The sequence below is a fragment of the Ipomoea nil genome, unplaced genomic scaffold, assembly GCF_001879475.1.
Source record: "Ipomoea nil cultivar Tokyo-kokei standard unplaced genomic scaffold, Asagao_1.1 scaffold0188, whole genome shotgun sequence".
NCBI classification, from domain to species: Eukaryota; Viridiplantae; Streptophyta; class Magnoliopsida; order Solanales; family Convolvulaceae; genus Ipomoea; species Ipomoea nil.
The window spans coordinates 2,365,451-2,388,725 of record NW_017616616.1 but is presented as its reverse complement, the minus strand read 5'-3'; the positions used below and the strand labels follow the sequence as shown (position 1 = coordinate 2,388,725).

Below are 23,275 nucleotides of genomic sequence, written 5' to 3'. Positions count from 1 at the left end.
GGTCAGCCGCCTAAAACGGCGATTCCGCCAAATTTCTAGGCTAGCCACCGCCTAGCGCCTAGGCGCCTATTATAAGCGCGATTTTTGCAACTATGGTTATATGTCATAATTTTATTGGTAAAAGAAAAGGAAACATAATTGTGGTCCCTTCTTCTGGATGAATCAAAGCATGTTACATATGAAGAGAGTAAAAAATAGAGCAGAAAGTGGGAGTACATGTAAATATTACTCGTCCATATTCCAATGAAAAGTGGGGGAATGTGTTTAGTAAAAGATTACTTAAATTTTTCATTTATAAGACAACCTAAAACTGCTATCCGAATGTGTGTTATAGGTGAAGTTCGGTCTTTTAACCCTAGCTGGTAAAGTACCAACCTAGGTTATCCAATATCCATAACTAACTAGCTCAAATCGAGAAGGCCCAAGATTACTTAATCTGATGATAGACTACAAGTAATCCATTAACAACTTCAAGTTGACATGAGCTGATGAGCAAGAATCATAATTCAGAATTATAAGTATCAAATGAATCATAAGTTCTATCAAATAGGGCATATGTATGACTGCTCCAAGGCTCCATAAATGTACCTGGCGCCTATAAAGAATCGATTAAGGATGTTTTCATTTCTTCGTTTTGGTGTCTAACTGATCGAGAGCTGCCCACAGCTTTGAATCGTCGAAATCCTTTATAACAAGTGTAGCGCCCGTCTCAGAGAGTAAGCTTTCGGGGTTTCTCAGAGATAACCCCACAACAGGCATTCCGGCTGCAACTCCAGCTTTTATTCCAGAAATAGAATCCTGAGCACGAAAAGGAAAAACACGAGTTCTCAAATGATCTTCTCGAGAGACTAATTCACTAATCGTTATAAATAGTGGTGAGTGTGTTTTCACAAACCTCGAACACAAATGCATGCTTATTTGATACCCCAAGTCCACGGAGAGCTGTCAAGTAGGGGTCCGGGAATGGTTTTGCTCGATCACATTCGCTCCCAATGACAAGCTTTTCGAAGAAATCTGCAAGGCCTAGCATGGAGATAATCAGCTCAGCGTTTGGCCTTGGGGCGTTAGTCACTGCAGCTCGTCTCAAACCACGCTCCTTCATCCACTCGCATAACTTGTCAAGCCCCTTGACGGGTTTTAACTGCTCTGATGCCAATCTGTTGAGATTGTCGTCGAGAAACACACAACAATGAGCTTCATAAAATCTAGAATCGTAAATACATTGCTTTTGATCAAGGAAATGAATATCGACAAAGAAGGGAAGGGGTATACTATGAATCTCAATCCAAATAGCAAAAAATTGTTTACAATGATAAATATTTACTTCAAATGCAACACCGATAAGCTTTCATCACTCGCGATTGAACATTCAATAAGATACGGGATTAGGTTACCTCCGGAACATTGCTTCTTTATCCTCCATAAATTGCATAGCCCTCGGGAAATCCCAATCTGGAAAGAGCACATGACAGAGCTCATCATTGTGCATGCCACTGATATTCTTTATGAAGAATTCCTCGGTGATGGGCTCTCCTCCATTGAAGCCTATCTGTTTGACATCACATTCATATAAACGAAGACCACTCCATTTATTGTTAAGTCACGAGAATTCAAGATTGATACGTTGATATAAAAACAAATAACACTGAACCTCTTGAAGCATTTCTCGGAAGGCATAATAATGGATAGGATCTGAATCACACAAAGTTCCATCGATGTCAAACAATATAGCCTCCAAAGGATCATCAACCGGCAATGAACATACACTGCATTATAGAAATGGATATAAGATATCTGCTCAGAAACTTGGCCAAACAAGAATACAATCAAGAACGATATTGGTAGTATTTACATGATGCAAATAAACCAGGTTGAACAAGAATACAATCAAGAACAATCAATAAACCGGGTTTATTAGGCAAAATTCAGTTGACACAATGACAGTTGGTTGAACAGCAACAGACATCAAAGACAACCTAAAAATGGGTGAGTCTCATGTGAGACTGTCTCATTGATCCTTTTCCGTGAGACGGGTCTGGTCTAGTTATCAAGTATGAAAAAAGTGTAATACTAATCGTAAATGTAACACTTATAAAAACTCGACCTGTCTCACAAAATAAGTGGGTTTTTGTCACTAAAAAGTAAAAATTATAAAGTTGTCATTTTTTTTTCCCTAATCACATTTAGAGATTTGGGGCATTTGGCATTTTGGCACACCAAACAGATCACTTGGTGACCAGTCCAGTCCAGCAAATATTACATCAGAATAAGAACACAGATAGATACTATGGTGGCAAGTATGAATTGCACCAAAAAATAAGGGGGAAAAAAAAAAAGCAAAAACATAGGAAGGGAGAAGAAAGAATGCACCTTTGCAGTGGAGCAGAAGGTGGAGTGAGAGACATCCTAGGAGCTACAGAAGCAATCTTAGATGAATTGGGTTTCCTGGAAATGGTGTTTCCGGCGGGGGACAAATGGATTTTCTTGTTCTTGGACGCTGCGACGGAGGAAGGAAAGATCCCAGTGGAAAGCGGCGGCGCTGTCATCAACTTTGGTTTCCAACAAATCATCTGCCCGCGGCCTTCCTTTGTCGCTGTTTGCAGGTTCGTAGTACAATGAAACGCACGTTTTCACGTGTGTGGTTCTGTTGGCTTGGCCACGATTTGGTCGCAAAGCATATGCTTTTGGTGGATGCCACAATTTTTTATTTTTTTTTATTTTCTCGAATAAATTGTCAAAAATGTCTCTCCATATTCGACTATAATGATTTCACTATTCTCGAGTTATAAAATTTACACTTCTTTAAATTTTTACACAAATTTTAAGATGTCATTTACGAGAGGAGTGAGAAAACAAAGTTTTTTAAGAAAAAAAAAAAAAAGTGAAAGAGCTATGTTAATGCGCCCAACAAACGTGTGTAATGCTCGCACCCGGCTGGGCGCTGCTATCTCCGCAACTGGCGCACATGCGAAGGAGGACGAATTTCTTTTATATTTTGGTGGATCCCACTTTGAAAGACAAAAATCAGGTTCCTAAGTTAAGACCTCAAATCTTTTCTCTCCTTTCTCACTCATCCACATGTGTAAATACTAAATAGTCAACACATCCCCAAAAATCAATGAAATTTTTTACATTGGGATACTCTTAGACACGAAGACTGTGAGACGAATTCATGTGCGGACTAGAACAATCCGTCTCGAGCAACATCAATTAAGCTTATTTATGGTTGAATTTCATGAGTTAGATTACATCTTATTTTGATTGATGACATGGAAGTGATTTCACTAATGATTTTTCTATTACAAATTTTATTTGATTATGTTATATGCAACTCTTTTTATTTGATTTTTTTTTTTTTAAATCCTATTGACTCTATTATAATGTATAGGGATGGCAACGGGCCGGGGGCGGGGAGTATACTTTCCGTTCCTGTCCCTGCAACCCCGACCCTATCCCCGTCCCCGTCCCCGTCTCCGTTCCCGCGGAAAATTTGGCGAGGACGGGGAATTCCCATCCCCGGTCAATCCATAATCAATGTGTAAAAGTAATATAATTTTTAAAAATAAATAACAAAAAAATTGAAATCCATAGTCAATATATTCTAATAATCTAATATATACACATTCAATATTCACCATGCATGCATTGTAATCAATATTCAATATGTTCCAAATTTCAATTCATCAAATATATACACAGTGTTTGATCGGTTTGAATAGTACTGACTAATTAACTATATAATATATAATATATATATATATATATATATATATATATATATATATATATATATATTTTAATCTTCGGGGGCGGGGCGGGGCGAGGAGGGGTATCCTGTCCCCGTCCCCGATCGCCGAAATTTTTCCCCGTTCCCATCCCCTACGGGGACGGGGCACATTGTCATCCCTAATAATGTAGTACTACTTTTTCAATCAAATAAAATACAAAGTGTCACCTTCACTGAGACTCAAACTCACAACCTCATATAAGGAGCAATTTAGTGTCATTGGACCACAAGTCCTTGGCCTATTTGGTTTTTTCTAGTATTGAAAAATATGTATAAATTTTGTGATTAATGATAATATTATTTGATCATAATTGACAACTGAGAAATAAAATGATAAAATCATTAAAGCCCGATAAACTATTTCAACAATACAATATTTAAAATGTGAAGCAAAAATTAAAATAAAAGGGGGACGACTTCATTAATCATTAGTCGTTAATCCTTTATCAAATTGGTAAATCTCAACTAGCAACCCGACCCGATTGAAGTACCCAACTCCGGGAACAATTGGCCGGCGGCCATCTTCCAATCTCCTCCCTCTCCCTTCCGGGCGTACTTCCTGTCAATGCATTCATGACGAAGGTAACATCTTCATCCTTACAACCATGGCGTCATGGCATTATTGTAGATGCACTCCACTTGTTTCCTGAAATGCCTCTGTGAAAAGTATCATATACATGTTCTTCAATGCAACTGTCATAAACTAGAGGCGGAAAGTCATAGAAATTTAATTTTTTTTCCCGGGTATTCTTGAAGAAACGAAATAGAATTGCAATAATGTCCTGTAATTTACTTGATCCCTACACATATTCATGCGCATTCGTATTTCTTTTGTTGTTGCAAATCTATTGATAGTAAGATGTATGTTAGGAGTGTGAATAGTTGTAAAAACTTTGCCCAAATTTGCCATTGAAACTTTCTCCTTTGCTTCATTTTTTTGGGTGTGAGCTGGTTTTCATTTGCTTCTATAAATCTTACATTTTACACATTCTTGGAACTTATTGTAAGATTAGGCATCTGTTATTTATTCTTTCATAATGCATGTAATGATTTTATGCTCTGCTCTTTGCCTCTGTGGAAATTGCAATATTCCACCAGTGGTGCTCTAATCAACAGTAAGATGCACTTTGGTCCTTCTGGAATCCTAGGTTGCTTGCAGAGAAAATAATAATGGAAGATCCTCATTCAGTTAATAGTCCTCGGAGGACCCTTAGTCTTACAAAGAATAGGAGGGCAACCGTTCTCTTCCCAGACTCAAATAACAAAGTTTCAACATTTGGTGTTCCTGCGGATTATGGACCCAAGCCTTCAGAAGTTTATGGGTTTGTTGGGTCTATTTCAACCGTTGTTGCCACAGGTTAATTTCGTTTCTTGTGCTTTAGAGCCTTGGTTGTGACCACACAAATTTCTTACTCTATTTATTCATTAAAAAAATGGGGCTTGGGGAGATCAAGGTGAGCTTGGATTGCATGTTTTTGAGGCATATTGTGGATTGATTCTTAGAGAATCATCATTTAATTACCATTCACAACTTGTAAAGTTGTATCTATAAACTGATGGAGCAAACGGTTATTTCTGGAGTCATGCAATGAGTCTGTTTTCATTTCCTCGTGATGTGGGAAGTATCTGAATGAGAACGAAGTTTAAAATTTGAGTAGTTAGTTGGTCTGGTGCTGCTTATTTTTCCGTATCCTTGTGATGCTTCAGTTTTTTAATTGACTCCACCGTCATGAAATTTTTTAAATGACCAATAGATTGATTCAATTTTCATGCCATCCAGTGGTCTCTAGCAGGATTTGACTCTTTATATTCTTTTACTTGAAAATTTCAGGAAAATAGTTCAAAAACCGAATTGATCATTTTTATTGGACATACCTTTATAGTTTTTTTTGCTGCTTACTTTTATATAGTTTTCCTTTTGCTTTGCATTATTTTGGGTAATTTTGAACAATCTGCCATCTGTGGTAATTATGATCAAGAGATTTGGGAACTTTAATTGCATTCCACTTTCAACTATGACTCATTTGATGTGGTGATCTAATCTACTCCATTTCTTTCCTTTGCGCAGTTATCTTTTTAGTGTGGGCATATGTTCCAGAGAATTGGTTGCATTCAGTAGGGATCTTTTACTATCCAAGCAGGTGAATTGGATTGATTTCAATACTGTTTACCTGTTTGGAATGTCATGAATTCTTCTCTATTTAAGCAATACACTGTGCTCTTAAATTTTAAACAATGAAAATAAGATTCTTGAAGGTTCTCTCATGGTTCAAATTCATCTTTCTAGTTCAGCTGACAACAGATTTGTAGAAAGGTGCTAACTTGATTGCTCCTTAGCTTGGAAATTAAGGGAAGAAAACGTGAATGAAAGATACTCGTAAAAATGAAGTTGCCAAGTCACTGAACACCAATTAAAAAAAATCAGCCAAACTATTGAAAGATGGTTTCCAGAAATGAAGGAGTTAGAAACATAGATGCATAGTTGGAGATCATGCAAATATTTATCATTTTCCATTTTTCCCGGTCAAAAAAAAGTCTGAATCATTTCTATTAGCTGTAAAAGTGTGTTCCTTTGTGCCGTCTTTGCTTCTTAGATCTTATGATCCATCTTTTGCAGATACTGGGCATTGGCTGTGCCAGCCTATCTGATGGTGACTGTAGTTCTAGCAATAACATTTTACATTGGCCTCAACTTCATGGCCACCCCTCCCCCGGCTTCATTCAACACAATTTTTGGTAAATCTACTTTCCACTCTATCAACAATATCAGTTAGGAAGTGTCTTTTACTCTTTCTATGTAATCCTTTAATATTTGTGATTCTTAACCTCAGATGTTTAGAGCTGTGATACACAATTACTTCTACTTTCAGAATGGTATCCAACATGTTACGATAGTAAATTTCATGAACCTGTTATTGTTGTCCTATTATGCAGATGAATTCAGCAGAGAACCTTTGCCCAGCAGCGCTCTAACGGATGACGATGATGATGAGCGCCCCATTGACCCCATATCTGACATCGGCATTGACCAAATTAACAACATCATGTTTAACAATCCACAATGACAATTGGCTAATCAGCACGGGAACAGTTATTTTACTGTTCTCGCTTCGGCCTTCGGGTATGAGCTTCTCTATAAATTTCATTTCTTGCTTGGAGGTGCTCATAGGCAATGTATCACTGTCCTCCAATTATCTGCAGTGGTTAGGATTGAACTTTACTGTTTCATGTATTAGTAATATAGTATCAAACTTGTTTAGAATGCCTTGTGTGTATTTACTATACATTAGACAAAACCAGTTTTGTTTTTTTGTTTTTTTTTTTTTCACCATGCTGACATGTCATGTTCTCATTGATCCTTAAAATGTGGGTAATAGTTTTTATTTATTTTTATTTTTATTTCTCTCTAATAAGATCATAACACATTAACTCTTTAACATTACACTCATCATTTTCTTTTATTGTTATAGTGTTATTTTGGAGAGCGACCATTTCACAATCCTAAATAATCTTGACTTTAAAAGCACTTCTTGCCTAAAAATGCAAGGTGGAGTCGTTCCTTTCTTTGTTCATTTACAAATTACAAGTATATTGAAACATTTTTCTCAACTTTAAATGCACTATTCTCTAAAATTTCTTTAACTATTAGGGCAACAAATAGTTTGTACATAAATATGAATGAATCAAATACATTTTACTTAGTTTAAAACCATGTGTATGTAGCTAAGTGAGACCCAATCGAAATTTAATTGTACTAGTATAATCTCGCAGCTTGTGGAATACAAAAGTTTGACAACATTGAAAAAATTATCAAATTAGCCCATTAAGTTTAACAAACAAACAAATAGCGGTTTAAAAAATAAATAAATAAATGTAACAAATAGTGCAATTGGGTCTCTTAACTTTAAAAAACTTCAATGAAGTTTCCTAAACTAACAAAATAGTGCAATTAGATCATATTATTGCATATTTAGCAGTCGGTCAACGGACTAGACAGATTGACATAAATGTCTAAATCAAGACTTCTTAACGAGGGACAAATATGATGAAGGTTGGCACCATGACTACCTATGTCATATAGAGGAATAAAGGCGACCAATGGCTATCTTCGTTAGATCGGGCAACGCTTAAACATCCACCGGCTGTCAAGTCGACAGTTGGGAGTTGTTTAAAAAAAATAAAATAAAATAAAAATAAAAAATAAAGTTTTTCTTTTTTTAAAGAAAAAAGTACGGAGTAATAACATTTAAAATAAACTAATTGTACCTACACATGATCCACATAAATATAGGATACCACGTTTTAACTTAGTTAACACCACATTAATTACACTATTTTACCGAATAAAGTTAATTACAATATTTGTTAGACTTACTAGACCAATTTGACACTTTTTGAACAACATTAAATTGATTTCTAGGTAGGCCGTAGGTGTCCTTTAAAGGCACAAATGAGGCAATGACTTAAGTAAGATACTTTGATCACATATCTTTATCGCGAGGAGACAAAGGTTGGTCTTGGCGGTTACTAACTTGCCGGATTAGTTAAAGTGAGGGTGAGGGGGTTCATGAACGAACGAACCGAACCGCAGCACAAAATTGTGGGTTGTGGGGCGACAACCAACAGTGTTTAATCTTCCAAGATTCAAACACCGCTCTGCTGTCTTCCCTATAAACTACACAACTGACCACCCGCTTTTCGCACCCATTTCCCTTGTCTTTCTCCCAGATCTCCATTTCCCTCCCTCCTCTCGCCCTGGTAAATCTAAAGCTCGCATCTTTCTCTTCTACTTTTGCGTTTTTACGCGTCTGTGATCATCGGGTTTGCTTTATTTTGATGATTCTTTTAGTTCGCATTTCTTGAGGCCCAATTCTCCGACTTTGCTTGTTAATTTGTGGGTTTCTCTGTTTTTTGTTGGGTTTGATCTGAGTTGGGGTTTGATTGTTCTTGTTGAGTTTCGCGTTTTCTGGGTTTAGATTCGTGGATCTTCAGTTGCCTTTTATTGTGGGTTGTGTTTTGGTTGGAATTATAGGCCATTTGCATGTTTAATGCCTTCTTTTCTTTTGAATACTGGAATGGTGTTTGAATGTATGCTGCTTGTTTTGTTAATTGTAAAATGAGGACTAGAGTTTTTGTTTTAAGATTTGATTTTGATGGAATTTGAAGTTAGTAATGGGGTTGTGATTAAGGAATCAAGTTCAGGGTGTGTTGTATGATGACAGAATTGCTTGTTATATGATGATAATGGAATCAGATCTATCATGTCTGCCTAAGAATAGTGATGCCGTAGTCTTGTTAATGTGACAAGTTCAGTTATATCTTTTCGTCTGGGGCGTCCATAGAACATAATTGTGTTTATTTAAGTGATTCTGGATAAATTAGTGCTCCCGTTGACACATTTTCTCGTGCCAGTAAGATGCTAGATCTGGACGTGTTAGTCCTTGAATTGTCCGATAGTTCATGTTCTTGGTTGCTTTAAGTCTTTAACTCTCTGGATCTAATGGCATTTGCTTCTTATTGCGTTTGGTTCTACATTTTTATATTGTGTGAAGAAGAAGAATTGATAAAGTTTATTTGCGATTGTATAATTGCTTTGGTTCTCTCTGGGTAGCATTGTGATATTGAGTCTGTGTATGCAGATTATTCGTCGAGCTAGTTTTTGCCATTCATGGGGACTGTTATTGATTCTGCAAACAAGGTACCTTTATTTCCAGTCATTACTATAGGCATTGGTGGAGGTTTGAATTTGGAAACTTTCTCGTGCATTTTTCTGGGTTGGTGACAAATACTTGGAATTTGCAAATGTGTCCTAAATTTGCTGAAGTTCGTCTTTCTGATGCACAATCGAAAATGTTTAGAAGCAGGGATGAGTTTTATGTTATATATCTGGAATATTGGTTGATAAATAAGTTTCGATTTCAGGGAGCAAATGGAAGCATCCCCACTGACAAAAAGGTTAAGGTTGTGTTTGTCCTAGGTGAGTACGTGAATGTTAACATAAGCCATCCATCATCAAATAAGTGTATTCCGAACTTATTAATTTCCTATTTGGAAAATCTTATGATTTGGATTACGGTTTGTGAATAATCAATGCATTAACTCCCAAATTTTAGTAATTTCCACTCTTTTACTTGGCAGGTGGCCCGGGAAGTGGTAAGGGCACACAGTGTGCAAAAATTGTTGAAAACTTCGGGTACACCCATCTAAGTGCTGGGGATCTCCTTCGAGCAGAGATCAAGTCTGGTTCTGAAAATGGGTACTGTTCCATTGTACCAATCCCTCTCGGTATCTGATTTGTCACCCAAGATTCAGATTTTTAATACGGAGTAATTGTTTAATTTATAGAGTAATTTGACCTCCATACTTCCTGTTCTTGATGTGATCAAATGACGTAAATGATTGTTTGAGTCTTTGAATTCAAGAATTAAGTAAAATAAACAATTTAGGGTCCATAAAACAATGGATTCTTATGGTGATTCACTATTACATAGTCTGCATTTTGTTTCTTCAATAGCTTCTTATTTCACGATTCTAAATAATTCTTCTCCTTGCATGTATAGGACAATGATTCAAAACATGATCAAAGAGGGAAAAATTGTGCCTTCTGAAGTAACAATTGCTCTCCTCCAACGTGCAATACAAGAACATGAGAACGACAAGTTTCTTATTGATGGCTTCCCTCGCAACGAGGAAAACCGTGAAGCTTTTGAGCGTGTTGTAAGTCTAGTAAAGGATAAGTTGCAATGGTGTTACCTAGCAGCTCAAGCATTTTATTTATTTATTTATTTTGTCAGACCATGAGGTGTCCTGAGCAGACCCTAATTGTTGGAGGCACCTTTAAGCCCGTACCATACCCAGACTACTCCCCATTTGCACCGGCCCGGCCCAATTAAGGGGCAAAGTGCTGGCCAGATTGATTTTTCCATACGAGAGGAGGCTCGAACTCCCGACCTCTCTTAAGGGATGAGGGTGCACGGCCACTCACGCCAACCAAGCTGGTTGCTCAAGCATTTTTATTATGTAAACGAAAATAATATTCGTTATTTTACAGACTGGAATTCTGCCCGAATTTGTCCTCTTCTTTGAATGTCCTGAAGAAGAGATGGAGAAGCGTCTTTTGGGTCGGAATCAGGTTTGATATATAGTTTGCAAGTTTCTGATCTTTGTTTGGTGTGTTTTTGCCTCCTTTCAATTCTCTTGATTCGTGATATTTCTATTTTCTTGCACCAAGGGAAGAGAAGATGACAACATAGAAACAATAAGGAAGCGATTTAATGTTTACATGGAATCTAGCCTCCCTGTTATTGAATATTACAAGTCAAAGGGAAAGGTTCAAAAGGTAACATCTTTCACTTTTGACGTAAAGCTTACCCCTTCCTTGAAGGAATAGCAAAGAAAAAACATTCTATTCGACAGCTAACACCATGTGCTGCCTTCAGATCGATGCTGCCAAGCCTGCTGATGAAGTTTTTGAAGCGGTTAAAGCTTTGTTCACACCATCAGATGCAAAGGTAAAGCATTGCTATCGTTGGATCTGAGAAAACATTCATGATAGCATCAATATTGATATGAACTTAGGCCCTAACTACGCCACAAAAGCTAGCTCATGAGTGTAGGTTTGACCCAAGCCTTATATATTAGCCCAGATTCTCATCAGTAACCGATCTAGGACTCATTATCCCCGCCCCCTTAAGATTGCAGGTCCTAATGTAAAACTATCAAGCCAATGATTACCCATTTTGGAATTCACGTGTATCTTCCCCTTGCAGGTTTAGGTTCTGCAGCGTTTTTCTTTGTCGGAGCTGACAGGTTTACTGTATATTACAGGTTGCTGGAGCTTGAGGAATGTAAGGCGAGATGCCAGATTTCTTGTTGTTGCAGGGAGTTGGTTTGTGTTGTGTATCTGTGATAGAGATGATTATATACAGATGGTTACAATATTCTTTTTTAGTTAAAACCATATAATATATGTTGAAGTTGAGTGAGGTTATTGCCTCTTTGTTGCCATTAGTTATATGGATGAATGGATGAACTGTGAGAAATAATGTACTGTATGATTACATTGAGAATTGAGAATTTTGTGTTTGGCCTCTTCAACATCACCTATAATGTATCCTACTTCCTTCAGCCTCAAGTATAGTTTAATTGGTCATTTAATTAATTCAAAATAAGTTTGAGAAGCTTTAATTTGTTTTGCTAATAACCCTGGTGGTAGAGTTTAAACCCTACCTACCAATGATTATAAGTTGAGTAGTTTTGTTTTGCTAGCTAGTAGTCGTAGGTGCAGGGTTCGCCTTCCAAGTTCCAACTTCCAAGGGCGAAGTGGCGTTAAGCATCCCAGCGATATGAAAAGAGAGGTCGTGATGATATCATCTACGTCTGTGCTGCTCCTCGTGGAGTAGATCTTGCATCCAACCAAGTCTTTGATCAGGGAACGGGAGAATTCCCACTACCGCTGGCAGGCTAGCCGGGCCGTGAGTGCGGTGGGAACGGGCTTTCCAAAAAGCCAGCTCGGGCCGGGGTCAGCATAGAATGAAGGAGACGGCCCTAATGTTGTGTTGGCAAAGTCACCTTATTGGGTTTTGAGCGGATAAAAGTGGACGTGGAGATACGAGTCGGGGTGCAGCGTAACTAAGAAAGTGAGGGTGCAGGGTTCGCCTTCCAACTTCCCAGGGCATGAGTATTTGAAAAGATAGTTATAGCTTATGAGAGAAAAATTAAAAATGGATTAAGAAAACAGTGCTGAAGGGTTGACCGCTATATGTGATACTAAAAATTCAAAAGTAATGCACAAAAGGAGTGATTAAGTGGGTAAGGAGTGATTAATTGGACTACACATACATTTATGTTTATGTGTTATACATATGCTCTACATTCTCATCACTTAAGTGGACTGATTACTTTTTGATAAACTCCGAGTAAAACATTAATCCTACGTTAGTCTCTTTACTCATGACCTCATACATTGAGTTACTCTGATACCAAATCAAAAATCAAAATATGATTTTTGATCATAAACTTTAAATTTTGGTGGTTAAAAATTTGAAGTTTAATTTTGGTTAGTTGTGAGTTGTGATAAAGAATGCATGGATATAGATGGTTTTGAAAGAGTCTCATATATGGTTCTATATTATAAAGTCACATAATTACACTCATCTATCCGATAATTTTGCCGGAAGAATTCCAATAGATTTTCAAAGAAGTAACTTGGAAGACCAAGAAAGTATAGTTTACTTTGACCAACCAATTAACTATCCCTAATCCAAATTACATTTCTTCTTCTTCTTAATGACCGTATGTTTGTTTTTTTGTGCGTGTGTTATATACTACAAAGTATATCTAAGTAGTCATTTCTTAATTATATTAAGGAATGGATTTCTTGACCTTTTCTTTGAATCTTGACACGGATTTCTTCCTAATAATTAATGCCGCCATGCATATATAAGACTCCTCTGCCTATTCTAAATCATCATATTAATTAATTCACTAATCTTACCTTAAACAACATTACAACATCCTTATTCTCTCTTCATTTTCCCATTTTTTCAGACTAATTCTGAATCCCCATAACATCTATTCAAGAATTGTTGGAAAAGGTAAACCGTGAATCATCAGAATAATCTCTCAGTTAGTTATTGTCGTTGATTCTGCACATAAGAGATTCATTTTCACACTTTTGCTAACTTGAATATCCATCTTTTTTCTAGTCTAAAGCAATGGAATTCCAACTCGAGTTGATAGCCGCCTCCGCCGGCACCGCCGCCTGTCTGGTTTTCTTGTGGCTCCGCCGTGATGACGGCCGCCACGACGAGGAAGACCCAACGGCGTTCATCTTCAGCGCCGATGATGACAGTGATGGAGAAAAACGGCCTTACTGCGCCGTCTGTCTGAACAACATCTCCGGCGGCGAGAGGTGCCGGAAGTTGACGGAGTGCCGGCATTGTTTCCACGTGGACTGCGTCGATGCGTGGCTTCAGAGCCACTCTACCTGCCCGCTGTGCAGAACCCAAGTCTCCGGTCATGTTTTCCGGCGTGAATATGAACGTGGGGTGTTGGATTTCTTTGTTTCGTGGTCGGAGATCATCCTGGACAAGATTTGCAACCCTCTGAACCAGGAGCTTAGCTCAATGTTGTGTGAGGGGATGCATGGTAGTCGGTTATGATTTCATTTCATTTTATTTATTTTTAATTATGCCATGATTTATTGGTTTAATTTATGTACTTTTACATTACAAAAATGTCACAATATATATATTTTTTCTTTCCCTCTATTTTAAAGTTGTTTTAATCCAAATGGAGGACGAATAAGATTATTCCACATTTATTACTTGAAATATTGTTCTCTCACATGATCATAATTTTGTGTGTACCCCAAACACACTTTTATCACGGATTTTTAAAAATGTACTGAGCAAATTAAAGCTTTAGAGTGCATATAGTCGTGCACTCAAGTTGAATGCATCGTAACATATTAGTGAATGTATAGTGAAACTTTGGAAATGCACTGGGCAAAGTTTTAGGGTACTTATGATTTGTAAAAGTACATTCGAGTTGGATACACCAAAACATACATATCAGCAAATGCATGTGAAATTTTGCCTAATTAATACACTTTTAAAGTTTGTAATATTTATCATATTGCCACCACAATTTTATTTTCAATCACTTATATTGATCATCACAAATGGACATAATTAAGTGATTATTCTGCATTTTTAATTTACTGGAAGTATTGTTTTCGCTTGAACTTATCTAAATTAAAAAAATTCTAAATTCCATACAATAACCTCACATCTTCTAAGCTAAACACAAGAATATAATATTACAATATTCACACATTCATGATGTTATATATGTGAGATAATTAACTTAAACCAAACATCTCTAAGTAATTAAAGGGTTAATTTCACATTTTTGTTCATGTATTTTTATAAATGTTAAGAGTCTCACATTAATAAAATAAAAGAGAACATATGAGTTTATAAGGCCATGAGTTAAACTAGTTAACTAATTGATTGAATTCAATCTTTTAGTGTGATTTGATTCATGTACATTATAACATAATTGAATGATTCTTGTCAAATCTTAGTTTAGAACAATGTAAAATAAAATAATAATTATCTATTTCATTTTTTTTTTGCAATATCCAATAATGCCGTTACAAAAGTCCAGCGTTGAGAGAAGTGTTTTCTTACTTTAGAATTACAAATAATTTAAATCTATTCTCCTTTGACTGCGTGCTTTCTGGTTTTGTAATTTGTAGCTTTTTGACTTTTTTCTCTTGGAATTTTCCTGCCATTTTATGATTATGATATATTTTCCAATACAATTTCATTAATTACACATTTATAGTAACGAGTGGTAATGTAACCATGGTTGTATTAGGCGCTAGACGTTAGTTGGTGCAGTAGAGTAGCGTATAGCGCATTAGCGCTTAAACAGTTTAGGCGGCGACATTCGGCTAAATTACGCGCTAGGTGGGCCGGTCACCTAGGCGGACACCTATGGGGGAAATCGCCATGACTTACGGACACCTGGACCGATTTTTACAACGGTGAATGTAACGTAACTAACAATGGAGATAAGACTTTTTAGTAATTTTTTATTTGCAGAAAAGGCCACAATTGTTCGGTATTTGAAGGTATATTTTAAATGAATGTCTTATGATTTTAGTGGCCAAAAACATCTCTCACAACCAGTCAAATTTAAAACTTTGTGCTTACAAAGTCAATTATTTGACCAATTCAACTAATCAATGACGAGTCAGCCTGTCTATTCGCCACCTTTAGGTTTGGGGAAGACACTTGAAGAGATTGATTTGGCTTGGAGAATTCTTATAATTTTCCAAAGAATTAATTAGAAAGATCAAGAAATTAATTAAGGAGTATAGTTTACTATGACCAAGGAATTAATTTAACTATCCTTAATCCAAATTACATTTCTTAATGACCATATGTTTGTTTTCTTTGGTGTACGTACACTACTCAACTACCAACTATATCAAACTACTCATTTCTTAATTATATTAAGAAATGATTTTTTAATTTCAAATTTTAAATTTTTTTTCTTTGAATCTTGACATGGATTTTTTTCATATATAATTAACGTTGGCATGCATATATAAGATTCCATATCTTCCTACTCTTAACACATCCATCCATATGGATTTTCAGCCGGAGTTGATAGCCTTGGCCTTGGCCGCCGGCGTCCTGGTATTCTTGTGGCTCCGCCGTGATAACCACCGCGATGACGACGACGACGACGGCCCAAATGCGTTCACCTTCAGCGCTGACGACGACAGTACCGACGAAGAGAAGCGGCCTTTCTGCGCCGTTTGTCTGAACGGCATCTGCGGCGGCGAGAGGTGCCGGAAGTTGAGCGAGTGTGAACATTGTTTCCACGTGGACTGCGTTGATGCGTGGCTGCAGAACCACTCCACGTGCCCGCTTTGCAGGGCCCAAGTCTCCGATGGCGTTTTCCGGCGAGAGTGTGAGGGTGGGGTTTTGGATTTGTTTGTTTGGTGGTCGGAGATGGTGTTGGAGAAGATTTGCAGCCCTCTGAATGAGGAGCTTAGCTCAATGGTGCGTGAGAACATGATGTATGTCAGGCAATTGTGATTCTTTTCCTTATCTCCGTTGTCTTGTTGGGTCGGAGTGTGGGGGCTCTTGAACGAAAAATTTCGTTCTTTAAGAACAAGTTGTGATTTTTCATTTTCTTTTCAATTAAGCAACATGCCATTATTTCTTGATTTAATTAGTGGAGAATGGGTGAAATTAGCCCCTTGAAGCTAAAATCATACACTGTGTTGAAATACGATATGATTAATCCATTGAATTAAACCTCTGAATTTACTTTGATTCGATTTAAATTATTTAAAGGTGAATATCATCCAAAACTTTATCTCAAAATGACCATTGTACATGTCATTTTCAGCTATTGGGATAAGGGTGTCCCAACTATAATGAATGTGTTATTAAGCCATAAAAAAATATTTTAACATCATTGATATGATTAATTCCCAGATTTATGAGCGGGATTGGATCTTTTTGGTTCAACTATTCTTCACTCGGGTTTTATGGGTTACGTAGATTCAGACTGGAAGCTAAGTTAGTTCAGTCGGATAGGTCTTGGGTAGTTGAGAAAGTAAAAGTCTCATCCTCTAGGCAATAAATGACCCTTATATAGGCAAGTCTTGAGACACATGTCAAGGTTCTGGCATGTTCTACACGTAGAGGATGTGGGGTTCATGGCTGGTGTCAAATGCCTTAAAAGAAGAATATAAAGGGTGATGGGACGTGATTTGACTATTCCCCGGACAAGAATCGATCATAATGGATCGACAAGGCCGAATATTTATTATCTCAACCTCGAGAACTAACTTCCTGGTCATATGTGACCAGGTGATCGGAAAACGCTTCGGAGAGTCCCAGTACGTGTTGTTCAGCTCCGATCGGTTTCGGTTGGTTTATCTCACGTATGTTCGTTCGTGCACGTATAAGCCCTATCAATCATAAATAACCTTGTTGTCACTATTAATGAGTTTGAGGTTCTAATTCACTCAATATTGAGTGATAATATAATATAATGTATGAGTCAAATTTAAAATTTCATTTAAATTCCAAGGATCTTGTGATCTAGTGACATAAGTTACTCTCCTATACGGGAGAAAGCACTATTGACTTTTTTGCTTTCCAAAAGTAGGCATAGTCTGTATTGTAACAGAGTCAGTAGTACTCAAAAAAATAAAGAAAGTAGTGCACACAAACTCTTTTTATTTAGATGATAATTTATTGAGTTGGTACAATTAACAACACATTAATATATCTCCACATGCACAAAGGATGGAGTAAGAGAGGAATGCAATAGAGAAATACAACATAAGCTTGCTAGTAAGTAGCTTAGATGGATATATATAGTGATTATTATTATTATTATAATAAATTTAGTTAAAACTTGACAACGAAGCAATCAAAGTCCAGCATCATTGATGAGGCGGAAACCATGGCGGACGGCGGCTTCCCAGACTTTGTCGGTGTCCAACATCGTCTCTCCACACTCGTGCACATTCCATCCCTCTAAAGCGTGCAGGATTCCGGCCACCCGTGCCGCGCTCATCGCCTTCCGAGGCAGCCAATTCTGCGCACACATCCGGGGATTATAACCCGAGTTCTGTAAAATCTTGTTAATCAAATCAAAAAAGATAAAATGGGATATGAGGGGAGTATTATGATAAATACCTCACAAGAGTGCAGGTTTTGGAAGGAAGGCGGTGCCAACATTGCCGGCGGGTGACGGTAGAAACAGTCACGGCGGAATTTGTTTGGGGGGAATTCAGACAAGGGAATAAACATTGTCCCTTTTGTTGCCTTTTTTTGTTCTTCTTTCCTTAATCCTTCTCCGACCAACCATATCTGTCATTGTTTAACGTTTGAGTTTTTTAGGTCATCGATAATCAAATTTCAGGACAAGTGACCTATCTAACCCTTCATTCCTAGGCCGGGACCGTAGATCGGAAAGCACCTTCAATTCTAACTAATCCCATCCATCCAAAAGAGAAGGAAAAATGACAATTTTATTCTTTAAGGCAAGGTATTGGCTGGTGATTGAACATTAGGTCGGAGAGATTAAATGTGACAACAATTTAAAATTCGTGAGACAAAAAGTGGAAAAAACACTTTAATATTTTAACCATCAAATTAATTATACTAATCGCCATATTTATTTAAGAACGTTGTTATTGTTTAATTACCTTCTGGGTGAAGCTCCTTGACATCACAAGGTTATCTTTTGAATTAGTGGCAAGCATAAGCTTCTCGTAGTCATCTTCACACGAGGTAACAACCTGGAAACATTAACATACATAATCAATTAAAAGACTAATATAATTTATTATTTAATGATTTTAATTACTATTTTTAAAGTATTTGATTAGTTACCTTGATGCCTCTTTGGGTTAATGCAGAAGCAATGGAGATGGAGACTTTATTGAGGTTGGCTCTAAGGAGAACCTCTGTGGTACCCCTTGGAATTGTGTTCATCACTATTGCAGCTGCCAAGCTACTTCCATCCACCAATCTCATTTTCGTTTTCGGGTACTTTTGGACGTAAACCTCTCCGTTCATATTTAGTTCCTCACTCTGAAACAAACACTTAATATGGTTCATCCGCAATTTATATCATCGGCAACTGTTGTACAACAGTTACGTAAAGTCCTTTACAACAGTAACAGATGTGCAGTTCTAGCTGTACAGTTGGTTAAGTGTTAATTAGTAATTAACTTGCCTGGTTGCAAAGACCCAAGCTTAAGACCTTGACACCTTTTGCTTCAGCATCTAGTATGGCCTCTTCAATCAAGCCATTGATGGCTCGTGATTGTCGTTTAAGCAAGTACTAAAGATAAACAACGTAACTTCAATTCACTCGAACTTTAATTTAATTCAAAAGAGACAAATTATTAGAAAACGTACGTACTTGGACTTTGCACTTGGGTATAACCCAAGATTGTGACTTGACCTTTCCCATAATGTTTCTCTCCGAGATGAAAGTTTGAGCAAAGATGGAGTTTATGATGATAGTCATAGGCCACATCAACCAAATAATGTACCATTTCTGGTTTTGTGGCATGGAGGCCCAAGAGGAAACCCCAAGCCTCAAATAGTACACAGATTCTGGGGTGATCAAATGTGTAAGATGCACCACATCTGGAGACTCTTCTTCTCTCTTGAGAGATGTTTCATACAACGTGTCACTCGACTTGTCCACTGTCCCATAAATGTAGTCGTAGAATGGCATAAAAAGTGAATAATTTGTCCGAAATTGAGTGTGGTGTAATGAATGAAACCTGTTAATCCAAGAATGCTGGTAAAGATAAAGTGATAAGATTCGAATTTAAATTTAATTGCGGGAATATAGTGGACTTACGAGGGTGTGTACATAAGGTATTTGAGAGGGGGGAAGATTGAGAAGAGGCACTTGGGGAAGAACTCGAAGTTGCAATGTCCCAAGTTGTCCATAACATCTATGTATGTGATGTAACCAAAAAGGCTAACGTTGGAGGCAGTCCCAGTGGTCAATGTTGTTACCACTGGAATCATGAACAGCGAGAAATACGCAAGGATTTCTCCGAAAGGATGAATCACAGCTGCCAAGAATGTATAAATCAAATAAATAATATAAATATTTTTTTTTTCTTTTTTTTTTTTTGTGATTAAGAAAACACAGACCGGAAAATCTTGCCTTGTAACTCCAATTGTTAAAGGATTACAAAGTTAAACTAACAGGTAAATCAGCACAGGTTATATATTCATATATAGTTGGCCAGCTAATTAAGCAGTTCAAATTAAGAAGATTAATAGGGCAGTATGAATTAAATTTGTAACATTATAGTTACCAAGTTAAAGACAACTTAATTGGCATTATATTACTTCATAAATAAATTGTTGAGAGTTGATATTTGGATTAAATTAAAGTTGACGGTCGAAATAATATTTACAGGTAATGGGCTCGGTGACGATGGAGGAGTGGTGGTGGGAGTGGTAGCGGGAGTAGAGATAGTGGTGGTGCAACGCCCTGTGAAGCCAATAGTAAAGAAACTCCACCGGGCCGGCGTGTATGGCCACCGTCATCACCACGCCGTCCGTCCGCCACGCCGGCAGCCGGGAAGCCACGCCGGTGACGTTGAGCACATAATATAACAGCCCGTTCAACAATATCTGATCATCCCTGAAAAAAAAAAAATAATAAAAACCAAACACCACAGCACACGCCGTTCATATCAGATGGAGATTAAGGTTTTATGTCTACGAGATAAGAACATATATGCATGGTTTTGTTCCGGCGGGCATTACCAGTTGCTTTCGCGATCAACCTGCTCAAACTCGATGGGTTTATCGACGATCCGGCTCTTCCCCTTCGCCGTCCGGTGACGGGAGTAGCTGATCCATAGCTGGTTGTGAAGCATCCGGAAGAGGAGGGAAGGGAAAATCAAGAAATTTGTGTAGTCCCTTTCGCTTTCCTCGCTCGTAACAAAACAGTACACACTGTGAACCACCCATGGTGCCAGAAGCACATACTTTTACCCATAAAAAAAATATCAAAAATATTAGGGAACAATAATATATGCATGCATGCGTGCATGAAGCATTTGAGATTTAAATACATTTTTTTAGTGACCAAAAATATTTGTTGACACTACTCTATTATGTGCACTTTGTGTACAGTGGTTATATCGTATGTGCACCGCGGTAAAAAACAGCGTCGTTTCTTTAATTGATTCGTCGTTATCGTTAACAGAATTCGCATATTTAGTGTATTAAACACCAACTAACACTACAGTACATCTAAACCGACATTGTCTCACATATTATTTTTATATTATCAAATGAAACTGCAGTTATATCAAAATGATACTGTAGTTGTGATGAAATGAAACTGCAGTGTATATAAAATAAAACTGAATAATATTTCGCATATTTGAATGTATTTTGTACAATGAAGCTGTAATTATATCAAAATAATCATGTAGTTGTGTTTTAATAAAACTATAGTGTATATAAAATTAAATTAAATAACATTTTCACATATTTGAGTCTATAAATATCGAATGAAACTGTAGTTATATCGAAATGAAACTGTAGTTGTGTTGAACTGAAACTACAGCGTATACAAAATGAAACTGAATAACAGAGTTACTTTTGGGGAAAGGGTGCGAAACGGCAGAAAACAAATGCCGTTTATTTTCATTTAACAAAACGACGTCGTTTTGATGCGCGGTGCATAATCGATTATACACCGTGGTGCACGATATAATTTGCCCTTTGTATAAAGGCCAACACTTTGCCCCTTAATTGGGTCGGTCCGGTGCGAATGACAATTAGTTTGAGTATGGTATGAATTTAAAGGTGCATCATACAGTTAGCACCTGCTCAAGACACCTCTGATAAAAATAAAAAATAAAAAATAAAAAATAAAACTTTATGTAAACTTTGCCTTGTGTCCCTAGCCGGTAATGGATTAGAAGGTGTGCCCTCTCTGTAAACCTACCTTGTAAAACTTTACTAACAGGTATGCAGGTTAACCTCGCCTTGTAACCTTATTAGCTTATATAGTTGACGAGTTCAAAATAAAAAAGTTAACCGGCCTTTTACTTTTATATAGTTAAATTTGTAAATTTGTGGTTTGTGTGACTAATTTGGTTGGGTTGTGACTAAATACACATATTTGTTAAAGAACAAAACGTTGGAGGGAGAAGAAACAGCGAACCTTAAAACTTCCAAGGGGTTTCCATGGCCAATCAGTGAGGAAGCCTGGAGTAGTCGCCATATGTATGTATATATTATCTCTTTTTCAGTATGATTCTGATGAGTTATACTGGTAATGGTGGAGGTATATATATATACACAGTTGAGTGGGGTGATAATTTAAAATACTTTAAAATATGTGGCCAAATGTTATTATTGAATAATACGGCTTGATTACATAACCCCAAATGTTATTATTGAATAATACGGCTTGATTACATAATATAATATATTATAAATAGGAAAAAGTGGTCAAATAGGTTATTATATTTATAGTTTTTGTGCAATTGAATTATTGAACTTAAAAAAATGTGTAATCGAAACATTAAACAAGTAAAATATGTGCAATTGGAATATTTTTATGATTTCTCTTAATGCAATTATTTGAGTTTAAAAAACATTTTGATCTTTACTCCCAACTAGTATGATAGAGGAAAAAACAACTTTTAGTACATACTATGTAAATAATATGACCAGATTTTACTGGGAAAATTTGAAAAAATGTCTGAATTGCACATATTTTGCTTGTTTGATGGTTCGATTGCACACTTTTTAAGTTCAAAGACCTAATTACATAAAATCCAAAAAAAAAAAAATGTAATGGTCTATTTAACATTTTTTCCTTATAAATATCGGATATGTAAGAAATAGTTTTTTTTTTTTTTTTTTTTTTTTTTGAATATTGTAAGAAATAATTTTGTAGCTAGATTTTGTGCGTGTTGAAGAAATGATAGATTTGGTGTCTATTCTTTCTACATTTGGATAGGGGCGACAGATTTTGATAAATCAAAGATTTGGTGTTTCTTAGGAAATACTTCTAGTAGATTTCGTGAATGGAAATATTGTATTTCTTTAGCAATTAGTTTTGTATATGTGTTGGAAGTACGGATTTGGTAATGCCAAACACGAAATTAAAATAAGCAAATATTATGTACAATTTTTAAATATTTAATAATTAATATAAAATAAAAATAATTATTTGTAATATAATTAAAATGGGTATTTTTAACTTGTAATAAAAGTAGTAATAAAGATGAGAATTGTTGTAGATAGTTATAATTGAGAATAAAAATAATGTCATAATAATTTTCATATTAAAATAGAGAAACCTTGTTAATATGATATGATATTGATGAGTCACTAAAACATACTTAACTTCTTCTTTTTTTTAGGGAAAAGGGTCAAATAG

The 23,275-nt window shown here is 36.5% G+C and overlaps 4 protein-coding genes across 5 annotated transcripts; 2 read left to right on the top strand and 2 right to left on the bottom strand.

Annotated features, from left to right (window-relative positions):
* Positions 1–415: 415 nt before the first annotated feature.
* Positions 416–2,680, bottom strand: LOC109182288 (haloacid dehalogenase-like hydrolase domain-containing protein Sgpp). Its single transcript, XM_019332422.1, has 5 exons — positions 2,371–2,680; positions 1,652–1,766; positions 1,395–1,549; positions 896–1,157; positions 416–798 (listed from the first exon to the last, which is right to left on the bottom strand). The coding sequence occupies exons 1-5, from the start codon at positions 2,568–2,570 to the stop codon at positions 622–624; spliced, it is 909 nt and encodes a 302-aa protein (XP_019187967.1). The 5' UTR covers positions 2,571–2,680; the 3' UTR covers positions 416–621.
* A 1,423-nt stretch (positions 2,681–4,103) lies between these two features.
* Positions 4,104–7,103, top strand: LOC109185949 (phosphatidylinositol N-acetylglucosaminyltransferase subunit P). Of its 2 annotated transcripts, none has more exons than XM_019335935.1 (5): positions 4,104–4,369; positions 4,936–5,144; positions 5,856–5,928; positions 6,405–6,523; positions 6,722–7,103. In XM_019335935.1, exons 2-5 carry the CDS (start codon positions 4,958–4,960, stop codon positions 6,850–6,852), a joined length of 510 nt encoding a protein of 169 aa, XP_019191480.1. In that variant the 5' UTR covers positions 4,104–4,369; positions 4,936–4,957; the 3' UTR covers positions 6,853–7,103. The 2 variants fall into 2 exon arrangements, with proteins under 2 accessions (XP_019191480.1, XP_019191479.1); XM_019335934.1 differs by having other exon boundaries at positions 4,108–4,369; positions 4,886–5,144.
* A 1,259-nt stretch (positions 7,104–8,362) lies between these two features.
* LOC109182271 (UMP-CMP kinase 3-like) lies at positions 8,363–11,889 on the top strand. The gene is made up of 9 exons (XM_019332402.1): positions 8,363–8,545; positions 9,427–9,485; positions 9,710–9,764; positions 9,926–10,043; positions 10,348–10,504; positions 10,839–10,919; positions 11,019–11,126; positions 11,227–11,298; positions 11,615–11,889. The coding sequence occupies exons 2-9, from the start codon at positions 9,456–9,458 to the stop codon at positions 11,627–11,629; spliced, it is 636 nt and encodes a 211-aa protein (XP_019187947.1). The 5' UTR covers positions 8,363–8,545; positions 9,427–9,455; the 3' UTR covers positions 11,630–11,889.
* A 5,641-nt stretch (positions 11,890–17,530) lies between these two features.
* Positions 17,531–22,143, bottom strand: LOC109182262 (protein ECERIFERUM 1-like). Its single transcript, XM_019332391.1, has 10 exons — positions 22,049–22,143; positions 20,635–20,858; positions 20,280–20,509; positions 19,709–19,928; positions 19,259–19,628; positions 19,070–19,177; positions 18,724–18,924; positions 18,537–18,629; positions 18,025–18,198; positions 17,531–17,923 (listed from the first exon to the last, which is right to left on the bottom strand). The coding sequence occupies exons 1-10, from the start codon at positions 22,106–22,108 to the stop codon at positions 17,756–17,758; spliced, it is 1,848 nt and encodes a 615-aa protein (XP_019187936.1). The 5' UTR covers positions 22,109–22,143; the 3' UTR covers positions 17,531–17,755.
* Positions 22,144–23,275: the final 1,132 nt, after the last annotated feature.